The sequence below is a fragment of the Peromyscus californicus genome, unplaced genomic scaffold (assembly GCF_007827085.1).
Source record: "Peromyscus californicus insignis strain IS unplaced genomic scaffold, ASM782708v3 Scaffold_4__1_contigs__length_199733344, whole genome shotgun sequence".
Classification (NCBI taxonomy): domain Eukaryota; kingdom Metazoa; phylum Chordata; class Mammalia; order Rodentia; family Cricetidae; genus Peromyscus; species Peromyscus californicus.
This window is the reverse complement of record NW_026294562.1, coordinates 39,150,309-39,163,063: the sequence shown is the minus strand read 5'-3', so window position 1 is coordinate 39,163,063 and position 12,755 is coordinate 39,150,309. Positions and strand designations below refer to the sequence as shown.

Sequence of the window (12,755 nt, the reverse complement as noted above, 5' to 3'; positions counted from 1 at the left end):
TATGAAATCAGTATGAGGGGTGAGATTAGGGGAAATAAGCAAGTCTCCATTTTATAAACTATTCTTTGCCCTCAGGAAACTTACTCCGTTTCTGCTTCTCTAGCATCTCCTTTTCTCTTTGTTTATCAATGATCTCGCCTTCACACAATCCCTTTTCCTCTTGAACTCGCCTCAGATCATTTGTGATAGCATCAATCTGAGGCTGAAGGTTCTCACAGTTCTCTGCAGTCTTGAGCTCATTCTGCAAGTCCTCTATCATCCTGCGGGTGTTGCTTATTCTCTTCTGCCGGTCATGTTCTTCATTCTGTTTGACTGTTAAGGCCTGCTGAAGTTCCTTAATCTAACAAAACAAAAGGAGGTTAGTGTCTCAGACTGTTTTCTTCTGTTCTATTCGGTGTTTGCAGTGACATAGTTTTAAATGGACTAGGGCAGTGGTGTAGTACTTACTGGAAGAGCTGACTTGTCTAGCATACAGAAGACCTAGGATTGGGTCACCACACACACATACACACACACACACACACACACACACACACACACACACACACACACACACACACACACACCTCTACAAGCACTCCTCTCACTAAGAGGTATACTAGCAGATCACTACCCAGCAGACTACCCGTAATTTGTTCATAAGTATATCAAAAGTATTTAAGAGCAACTTAACATATAGTTAATGCTGATTAAAATACTTGATGAATAAAAACATGTAAAACCAGATGTCTAAATGTAACATGAATTTCTAAACGATCTTATTAATAAAAAAACACCCAGAGCCAGATATTGGGGTGAAAACTGAGAGATCAGAGAAGCAGAACAAGCCACAACTAACCTCACCTCGCCAACTTCTCAGCCGATCCTGTTTCCTCAAACTGGAAGCCTCTGAGTCCTCACCCGAATGGATCTCAGTTGAACAGCTGCTAAAAGTCTAAAAGCTTAAAAGCCTCTAGTTCCTAGTCCTCACGCCTTATATACCTTTCTGCTTCCTGCCATCACTTCTTGGGATTAAAGGCATGTGTCTTTCACAAGCAAGACATGAGATCTCAAGTGCTGGAGTTAAAGGTATGTGCCATCATGCCTGGCTGTTTCCAGTGTGGCCTTAAACCCAGAGATCCAGATGGATCTTTGGCTCCAGAATGCTAGGATTAAAGGCATGTGCTACCACTGCCTAACCTCTATGTTTAATATAGTGGCTGTTCTGTTCTCTGACCCCCAGATAAGTTAATTGGGGTATACAATATATCAACCATACCTAAATATTTACAGGAAGAAGATATACACACTATGACCAAAATTATAAAAGAACTGATACTAATTTTAAGTTCTTACTTTTAAACCCAATTTTCTTTCAACAAAATTATGTTCTGCCAACAATTTAACACTGAAATTTTAATCATCAATCTTTATATTTAAACTTTTTTACCTATAATCAGCATAAATTATTTTTTAAAATCAGATGTATTGGCTACCACTTGTTGTCAGTAGAATTTAATCAAAATAATAGTTCACCAAAAATATCATTTTCTTTAAGACATACAAATGGGGGACTGGAAGATGGCTAGTGATTAAGAGCTCTTTCAAAGGTCCTGGGTTTGATTCCTAGCACCCACACGGCAGCTCACAACATCTGTCACTTCAGTTTCAGGGGATCCAGCGCCCTTTTCTAGCCTCTGAGAGCATTAGAAACACACATGGTGCAGACATACAAGGAGGCAAAACACCCATATACATTAAAAAAAAAAAATCTAAAAAAACCCACACAAGCCAAAAAACAAAAAACCAGATACACACAAATGTATACTTCTACATTTAATTAAATTTTATAATTAGAATAGTGTTAAAATAAATTTAGCACATTGCATAATCTGTTAACTAGTTTTATTTCTAAGTCACATTTATTCTTTCTTTTCTCCATTATAAGTTATAAGTAATTATAAAGAATATGGAAAATGCAGATGTGTAATGGAATGTCTTTAAGATTTTATTCTTCTTCAACGCCTACTTGCATCTTATTTGTAAAATGTTTGTACTATATGGGATCATTTAAGCTTTACTGATGGCATTTTCACTATCCCCCCACAGATTCTTGCAAAAATAAAATCTTAACTCCAGTATCATGTCTTGTCATACGGAAGCATCACACGTTAGTCCCCATAGTTAGGAACTTCTTTCTGAAAATTCAAATTTGGTGTTATCAAGAAAATAAAGAAAAATTTGCCAAAAAAAAAAAAAAAAAAGGCCAAATCCTGTCTTCTATAGGAAACAGAGAAATAAAAGAAAATAACAGAATGTTTATGTATACACACACACACACACACACACACACACACACTGAAAATTAAAGAAACAGACAAGAAATCACAGTGTTCAGCCATAAAACTTACAAAATCCAAACCTCTCAGGAGAATAAGTGAGCATATCAGAGTATGAGAATAAGAAATCACTAAACACATGAAAACGTCCAAGCCCATAAGAGAGACAAGAAACTGAGTATACATAAGTTCTGTACTCTCAGCACCATGCTACTAAAAATAGTAATAATAATAAAAGAAAGAAAAAAAAAACAGTGGATTGGGGAAAAAAAACCTTGCCAAAAGGTCTTTAAACTTGGACCTTAAAAAACAGAAGCACATCTCAATGACTCCTTAATATTTAGATGTTTTCTCAACTGTAACACATTTGCTACCTTCATCTAGCAGACTATCAATACCATCAATAATCACTTCAGTCCCACCACAACTGGTACTGATGCTGAACTTGAGCACATAGCAAGTTTAAATCTCGCATCTCCAGGTTTTGCTAGATCCTACAATAGTGTTGCTCAATCTCTCTGAATGTACTTTCTTATTCTAGCTGAAACTTGGGTATTTCTGGAAGATACTTCTCTACTGAGCTCTCAGGTAGTTTAGGGCCAAGGGCAGAGGTCCCCTCATGACAATTGCCTCTTTCCTTCTTTAATTGCACTCTACTTCAGTTTCTTTTAATACCATGGGATCAGACTTTGCTACCCATCATCCTTGTTGCGAATTAACTACTTCCCTCAAAGCTCTCCCTCACTACTTACAGACTGATGACTTGGCACCTGATTCACTGTCTTCTTTAATCCATCATTATGCCTGTGGGTCATGTGACTTCAACCTAAACACAGAAAGTCAATCTTTTTGGTCTCTGTGTTTCTTTACTTCTTTAACTTCAACGATATTTTCCTTATATTGTAGACAATGTAAATCACCAAAAACCATGCAGCTTCTGAAATCTGTATTTCTGCAAACCTATTCTCTGATAATTACTTCCTTCTCTCCACTATATTCAGCCTGGCATTCCCTGTCTACCTATTCCTTACATCCACAGAGTCCTGTAATCTACTGACCCATTTACTACCATCTCAAGCCATCGTCTCCTTTATTTTGCTAGCCAACTGGGTTCTATAACATGCCACTCAATCACTCCCTTGCTAAGACCCATGGATCCTCAACTCATATGTTATACTGGAAAAGAATAAGCTTAATTCTAACTAACTATATGTTTCTGCTATATCTAAGTAACTGAAATAATGTAAAGCATCCTGAAAAACTGGTCTAATTTTACATTTACAGCAACAAAAATGGCAGTCAAAACTACCATTGATACATTCACAGTCTTACGTAAAGTCCTCTCATTTCCTCCATTTTTAAGCCTTACTGCTGTCTTGCACTATTAAGAAAGCTCATGTTCTTGTCTCACATTCCATTACGAGAATAGTTTAAAATCATATCTTACTTTAAACTCATCACATCCGCAGCTTTCATCTTCCACAATGGAAGAACAGTTCCTATAAATACCTAACTCTATCCCCTCCAAGACTACTTCAAATGAGTTTTTCAAATATTTATAACGAAAGACCTCTGGAAATAATCCCAAGCCACTGCAAGCTGAGTTTTATCAATTATTATTACAATAAATTATCAACAGATGTCCTAGAAAACATATAATCTACGATAAATGCACTTTTAGGAATTTTCCCAAGAGAAGCGAAAGCATAAGGACATACAAAAGGCATACAAGTGCCTGGAGAGGGCTCAGGGGGTAAAGCACTTGCTATGCAGGTGTGAGGACCTGAGTTTAGAGCCTGTGCTGGTTGGTTTTTGTCAACCTGACACAGCTCAGGTTATCTGGGAATAGGATCCTCAATTGAGAAAATGCTTCCACAAGATGGGCTGTAGGCAAGTCTGCAGCATATTTATTTTCTTGATTAATGACTGATGTGGAAAGGTCCAGTCCAGTGGAGTAGCCACCCCTGGGCAGACAGTCCTGGGATTTCTAAGAAAGCAGGCTGAGAAAACCATGAGGAGCTAGGCAGTAAGCAGAGTTTTTCATGGGTTTTGCTTCAGTTCCTGTCTCTAGGTTCTTGCCTTGAGTCCTGCCCTAACTTGCCTCAGTGATTGATGTACTGTGACCTGAGAGAGAAACATACCTTTTGTTTCCCAAGTTGCTTTTGGTCATGGTCTTTATCATAGCAATAGAAATCTAAGACAGAAGCCCAGAAACATGTACAATCTGCATTTCTGTAATCCCAGTGCTCCTACAGAGGCGGAGACACGAGAATCCCCCGAAATCCATGGGCCAGCCAGCTTAGCACATACAGTGGCCAACAACAAAAGAGACCTTGTCTTCAACAAGATAAAAGGTGAGAGCTGGCTGCTGATGTTGTTTCCTGACCTCCACATGTATACTGTGGCACATGTTTGCCAGCACTCACATGTGTACAAACACAGAGATCTACAAGAATATTTATAGCAAAGTTATAAGTCTCAAAGTTAGAAGTCTCAAGCTAGAAACTATTTTAAAAGTTTATTAAATAAATTATAATCAAAAGAAAACTGGAGAACACACTACACTGAATGAAAATAAAAATACAACATAACAAAATCTGTACGCTAGAGCTCGAGCAGTGACGAAAGGAGAATGCACATTGCCAAGAGTGTCCACAATGTCTCAGATCAGCAAATTATAGCTCAAGAAGCTTGAAAAGGAGCAAAATAAAACCACAGCAAGCAGTAGAAGAAGAATAAGACAAGAATAAATAGAAAGGAAAAATAGAACAGGAAAGAAAAAAAAAAAGCAACGAAACTAAATGAAGAGGGGAAATCAGCGAAATAAACAAACTTCTGGCAAGACACTAAAAAGAGAACTGGAGGAAAAAATGGGAAGAAATACAACTTGTCCACGAAATAACACCTGGATCTCACTACAGTCTCTAGGCATGTAATGAAAGATACAAGGGTACACATAAATTTGACAATTTGAACAAAGAAAACCGGCTTGTTTTCTAAACACAAATTACCAAAACCTATAAGAATATGAAATAGAGGCTATCTGAACAACCTGAAAGCCATGTTCAGGAAATTTAACTCACAATTTTAAATACTTTTAAAATAAATTTCTAGGGAGCCTGCAAGATGGCTCAGCTGGTAATGGTACCCAGCACCAAGCCTGATAACCTGAGTTCATTTGATTCCCAGAACCCATACAGTGGAAGGAAAGAACTGACTCCAACAAATCATCCTTTGACTTCTACAAGCATGATGTGTGGTACAGAGTTCACCCCCACCCTCACATAAATACATTAATATTAAAAACAAAAACAAAACCTCTAGGACCAAGTAGTTTCACTTTTCAGCATCATGTAAAATGTTTAAAGAAGAATCAACACTAGTCCCATACACATCCCTTTCAGAAAGTCACTTCCCATTCACTTCAGGAAACTAGTTACTATCTAACACCCAAACATCATAGCGAAAAAGAAACTACAGAAGAACACTATCCACCATGAACAGAGTAAAAAAAATCCATAAACAAAATGTTAGCAATGTCATTCGTGTATGAAAAAGAGATGCACATTTATACACTACAATCAAGTGGTGTTCATGTTAGGGAAGTAGGGCTGATTTACCATTAAAAAACCAACTAATGTAAATCCATCATATAAACAGTATAAAGAAAATGATACAAACATATCAATAGACAGAAGGGTATTTGACAAAAATTTAACTTCATTCAAAATAAAAATTCTCAGAAACAATCTGTAGAGAAACTTTCTGAATCTTATAAAGTGCATCCTAATTATAAAAAGTCTACAACATACACACTTAATGGTGGAAATTCAATGCTTCCTAAGATCATGAGACAGTCTGTGTCCAATACATTTACTCAACAGTGCTAGAAATAGTGACCAGTGGAATAAGGCAAGAAAAGAAAACTAAACACAAATCAGAAAAGAAAAACTAAGGCTATCTCTATCCACATGTGACATCCACAGAATCTGGCTGGGGAGGAGACAAAGAGAGAGGAAATAGAAAGATTAAGGTTTAAACCTAACAAAACACAGATGAAATGTGTGCTGTTAACAGGCAATGCTGATGGAAGGAACAAAACAATCTAAATAAATGGACGCATACCATGTTCCTAGAGTGGAAGACTCAAAAGAGTAAAAACTTCAATTCTCCCCCAAGGTTTAACACAGTTCTTATTAAAATCCCAGCAACACTTTTCTGAAGATATAGAAAAGGTTTAGATTTCATCAGGAATAGTGAAATAAGGAACTCCACAACCTTCTTCTCTATAAAACCAATGAACAATGACAAAAACTGTCAAAATTAACTTTAATCAAACGTTTGTAGCAAACTTGGAAATGTCAACTAGCCAAACCAAATCCGCACTGAATCTTGGTAAAAGTGATAGCTTTGTAATTCTAAACATGTCCAATTCCCAAACCCATCCTGTCTCCCCACTTCTGCCATATTTTTGATAATAACCCACAATGAGAGTGAAAGCTAGCAACCCAACTACTTTTGGAGAACTGCCATCTGCTCTGTATGGCAATTTCCTAGAAAACAGTATTCATAAGGCTTGTCTTTATCCAATCTAACTCACAGCATACCTAGTGCAAAACAACTTTGTTCCTGATCTCACTTGTTAAAAACGATCAGCAGAACTACTGAATATCATAGCTGCTTGAAAAGGGTAAGAATAACATTTGTAGCAAACAACAAGCAAAGCAAAAAATCTTTAAAAAGAAACTGGATCTGAGCAGTTCAATTAGGCCTCTGGAAGCTTCTAGCGTCCAGAGCGGTACCTATACAAACAGGACTGCGCAAATCCAGGGCGACCTCAGCTTTCACTTGTTTTACCTTGAAGTCTATAAAAACAGGAAGTGAAGGCTGCAACAGATGTGTGTATATTTGCAAAATGGAAACAACCCTAAGTTTATTATAATCTAGGCAACACTTATTGAAAAAAAAAAAAGACTGGAAATCAACAAACAGTTAGAACATGACTGGACTCAAGTGCTGAGGGCACAGCCCAACACACCCATTCTCCAAACTTGGCACAAACAACGGTTCCAGGCGTTTAAAGAAGTCTGTCAGGTTGTGAAAAGACTAACCCAACAGTGACTTAAAAGCCAGTAAAAACTACTTTAAAAACTGAGGAAAGTCACTAGACAATCACCGACATCATCAATGAGGCTGAAGGTAGAGCTCAGAGGTAGAGCACTTGCCTGGAGTGGGAGCCTAGGTTCAAGCCTTAGTATTACAAACAAGCAGACACTCATCATTGATGAGTAAGAACATCATGCTTTTGTGAAAGGAAGAAAAGTGATTTTTAGGCTTGCCACATTTTGTTATCTAAACTGTGCACTTTTGACCAAAAACCAAAAATGGTTAATACATTCTAAGAAATAAGAAAGTTTGGCACCCACACAGGGAAAAAAAAAAAAAATCAACAGAAAAAATATCCAAACAAGCACAGAAACAGAGAAAACTAAAGACTTTATTTAAAACATCTATCTATATTTTACAAACATAAGAAAACCGTACCTATAAGAAACAACAGTTTCCCTGAAGAGACAATATCAATAGATGCAGACACTAAAAACAAGCAATACAGCCAATTAGAATTTCTGGAACTGAAAATGTTCTAATCAAAATGAGGTTTTGTTAGAGGGACTCAAAAGCATATCTAAAAAAGCCTACAAAGAATAAGTAAACTAAACGAAGTCATCTGAGATTATGCAGTTTGAGAACAAAAAAGAAAAATGAACATATCCGTAGAGACCTGTAGTATATCAAACATGCAAAACAGTATTTCAGAAGATGAGGAGACAAAAAGAATACCAGCAGAAACAAATAGCCCCAAGCTTTCCAACTTCACAGAAAACCATTAATCAGAAATAAGAAACTCATGAATTCTAAGTAGGATAGACTCAAGGCAAGTCTCATATGGATCCAGATAAATATGAAAACTGAAGACAGGAAGGAGGCTGGAGATGTATCTAAATTGGTAGAGTGACTATCTAGCATGCATGAAGTCTTGTGTTCTATCCTAAACACTGCATAAACCCAGAGTGGTTCATGCCTATAATCCCAGCAGCAGAAATAGGAGAATTCAAAGTTCATGACTTATCTTGGGTTACGTAAATAGTAAGTTAAAAAAAAAAAAGACTTCTCATGTCCAAATTCTCATTAAGATCCTCCTCAAAGGTAAGATAGCTCAGTGAGTAAAACTGCATGCCAACAATTGTAAAGACTTGAGTTTGATCCCTGTGGTGGTCTGAATAGGTATGGCCCCATAGACTCATGTGTTCGAGTGCTTGGTTCATAGGGAGTGGCACTATTAGGAGATATGGCCTTGCTGGAGTAAGTGTGGCCTTGTTAGATAACGTGTGTCACTGTGGAGGCAGGCTTTGAGGTCTCATATATGCTCAAGCTACACCCAGTGTGACATACAGTTGCTTCTGTTACCTGCAGATCAAGATGTAGACCTCTCAGCTCCTTCTCCAGCACCGTATCAGCCTGCACACCACCATACTTCCCACCATGATAATGGACTAAACCTCTGAACTGTAAGCCAGCCCCAATTAAATGTTTTCCTTTATAAGAGTTGCCATGGTCATGGTGTCTCTTCACAGTAATAAAACCCAAACTAAGACAATCCCCAAGTCCCACAAGGCAGAAAGACAGAACAGACTCCCACAAGTTGTTCTCTGACCTCTATACACATATCATGGCATGTAACACACACACATACTCATACATACATCTACACACCACAACACTGAATGAATAAATAAACAAGTAATGTGAAATAACAGAAATAGGAAATTTATTAAGTCAAATAAAAGGCTCCACAAAAACCCTTACCAACATAATGGAACAAGGGAAGGAAAGAATATCATGACTTGAACATAAGGTAGAAGAAATTGGAACACTCAGACAATTGAGAGAGTAAAAATAGATGATACAAACAGAACATTCAAGAATTATGGGATATTATGACAAGTCCAAATCATGATCATAGAAGAATAATTTCATGCCAAAAGCATAGAAAACATTTTTAACAAAACCATAACAGAAAATTTCACAAATCTAAATACAGATACTGATCCAGGTAGAAGGCATTTAGAACTAATTAGAATACTAAATGTATAGAACAAAGAAAGTATATTGAAAGCTGCAAGAGAAAAACATCAGTCACACAGAATGGCAGGCCCACTAGAAAACCAGCGTATTTTCCAAAAAGCTGGGAGGCTTGGAACAACATTATTTCTAAACTCTGAAAGACAACATGTACCAACAAACTCTACTACACACAGCTAAACGATATGTCCTATTTTAAGGAAAAAGACAAGCTTTCCACATAACAAACAAACAAAAAATAAAAGACTAACAGAACTTAAGACTAACCCAGCCCCAGAGAAGATATCTGAAGGAACCCTTTAGGCTAAAGAGAAAGACAGCATAGGCGCACTGCTACAGAAAAGAATAAGCCACCACAGAACAGTAGTGAAGTAAACAAGGAACAGGAAAACACCAAACACAAAATCAACAAAATGCCGAGACAGGTCTTCCAATAAAAACTGAATATAACGTTGTCAAGTCCTCAATCAAAAGACCAGAGACTAGTAGACTAGACTGAAAACCAAGATTCAAGCAGTAAAGATGCCAAGCTCAACAACCCATATGGTAGGAGATAACCAAGTTCTACAGGTTTTTTTCTGACCTCTACACACATGCTGTGGGACATATACATAAACACTAAATAAATAAATGTAATCTTAAAAGTAAAGAACCAGTCTAGTCATAAAGGCTCCATTTAGTGACCTTACAGCAATATAACTAGCATTCTGCATGGTGTAGGAAACTATCACCACAATCCACAGCCTAAATTCTATATGTGGGAAGCTGGAGTACAGCAGAACCCTGGCTTGACTCCCTACCACTCCTGTCCCTAAAGAAATCTCCTATCTATGGAATTAAAATAATAAGATTCTTTAAGCAATCTTAACCAAATGATAACACTAAAAATTGTAACATTTTAAGCCAGGCATGGTGGTGCATGCCTTTAATTCCAGCACAAAGGAGGCAAAGGCAGGCAGATCTCTGAGGCCAGCCTGATCTACAGAGAGAGTTCCAGGACAGCCAGGGATAAAGAGAAACCCTGTCTTGAGTAAAAAAAAAAATAGGTAGGTAGGTAGATAGATAATAAAAATTACAGCATTTTAAACCAAAATAAAATGTAAAACATATATAGCCACATGAGTAACTTTGAGGAATTTCCCCCAATTATCTTTTGCACATCTACTACACTTACAAATCTTAGTTTCCCTCACAGAGAAACTAACACAATGAGGAGAATTTTGGATAATTCCCAAACAATTACAATAACCATTTGTCCCCACCTGAAAACAAGTTATAGTAACTTAAGGTAATCAACTTTTGGTAGGGAGTCTTACATGTCTATCCTTCCGTTCTATAAGGTCTTGCCTTTGCTTGCATTTCTGAGATGCTTCCTTAATATCATTTGCCTGCAAGATTGAACCAGAAAGGAAAGGTTAATTAAAAACTCAGTTAAGCCAATTATATGGTCCCATCAATCCAAAAATTATGTGAATCAACCCACAACAAAACTTTCCCATATTTTAATTCAAATGAAGTTCATAAGTACCACATAAATTACTAATGGTATAGGAAATCTATAAAGGTTATTCCTATCAATACTAAAAAGTAGGTATAGTAATACACATGCATACATTTGTTTCTATATATTTGTTTTCCTGTGATATTTTGTCTGACTTTGAAAACAATTTGATGAGACAGGCGGACTAGACATTTTGTTTTACTATATGAAGAAAATAAGACCAGGCAATTATTAAATGACAGCATGAGCATTTACAATACAAATGTGTATGAATTCAGAGCCAATGGCATTTCTCTATCATTATAGTGCCTCTCTGGAATGTGGAGGGAAAAAGGAATGAAAGTGTTAGAAAAGTTTCTGCTGAAAAAGGAGAGGAATAATAATATGGTGAATACAATTAACTATTTATTCCTGCTACATGATTTAGAGGACTAATAATTTTAAAATATACATACATAGACTGATACAATGTGCCACTCCAGAAGCCACAGACACCTCTTCAGGAAAAGAATTCTAAAATATTATAGACCATGTACATTTCTACATAAACATGAGCTCATAGTTTTTGAGACTGCCTTAACAGCTGCTGCTTTTAGGAACAGAGAACCCAAATAAGTGTTACACAGGATTCCTTAATTTACTCTAGACATTGTTTTCCACTCCATAAAAATTTTTAAAAGTAATTCAGCAGTAACTTCAGGTGTCACAAAGCAACTATAAATCCATAATTTAATTATAACCAATTACTATTAACATAATTGCCAACTAGTGAGAAGACCTGTCAAAAATGAATCTACAATCTTTTGCTTTAAATTTTTGAATGATCTAGAGTAATGATCAATTACTTGAGTTATCTAATGTACAACAGAAGTACCTGAGTAGATGTCAATACTTTGACTTCAACTACATCAATTTAAATCTCCAAAATGGCATGCAAAATTCCAGATCTGCTTATATTGTATTATAGTAACCTCTCACACCCCACCATCCATGGTTTTGCATCATCAAATCTACCTGTAGTCAACTACAGCCCAAATACATGAAGTATGAAATTCCAGGAATAATCTATTTGTATGTTCCGTGTGTCATTTTGTAGCTGTGTACCATTCTAAACAGCATTATGAAGTCTCCAGCTGCCCTGCTACCCAGCCCTTAACATCAATCATACTGTGTGCAGCATGTCCATAAATCAGCTCACCATTCAGCAGCTCTCAGTTAGCAGGCTGACTGCTGAGGGACTGCACTGTTTTTATTCAAATAAGCCTTATTTGCTTAGTAATGGTCCCAACACAAAGTGGTCATGCTGGCAACTAGACATGGCAAGATAAGATATAATATGCTTCCTTCAGAAGAAAATGTCACCATTTATAACACATGTGTATGTACACATAGGAGAGAAAAAATACAGGTTGAACATCCCAAATCTGAAATGTGGAATCTATACTGCTTCAAAATTTAAAACTTTTTTGTTAAAAAGGTTCATATTTTGGATTTTCAAACCATGAATGATCATTTGGTAAAGTCTATGCAAACACTATAAATTCCAGAAACACTGAATAATAATTTTAAAATAATTTTGCCCTATACAAGGATATTCAAACTACATAGGTTTGGTGTTATTTTCAGTTTTAGGTATCCACTGAAATTCAGTGCCCCAGAGCCAGGAGGAAATATTCTACAAGCAGACATCTATTTTCAAAATAGCCTCCTGGGATGGCTTTTTGTTGTTGTTGTTGTTGTTGTTTTTGCCAACTTGACACAACCTAGAATTACCTGGAAAGAGGAACCTAAAT

At 36.6% G+C, this 12,755-nt stretch overlaps 1 protein-coding gene across 2 annotated transcripts in view; it reads right to left on the bottom strand.

The window, feature by feature from the left end:
- Nucleotides 1-12,755, bottom strand: part of Smc5 (structural maintenance of chromosomes 5) — a 72,136-nt gene that overhangs the window by 41,864 nt on the left and 17,517 nt on the right. For both annotated transcript variants that reach the window (XM_052762727.1, XM_052762728.1), the window contains exons 8-9: nt 10,778-10,849; nt 85-340 (exon numbers count right to left, since the gene is read on the bottom strand). In XM_052762727.1, the coding sequence (XP_052618687.1) occupies nt 85-340; nt 10,778-10,849 (328 nt within the window). The remainder of the gene's footprint in view (nt 1-84; nt 341-10,777; nt 10,850-12,755) is intronic.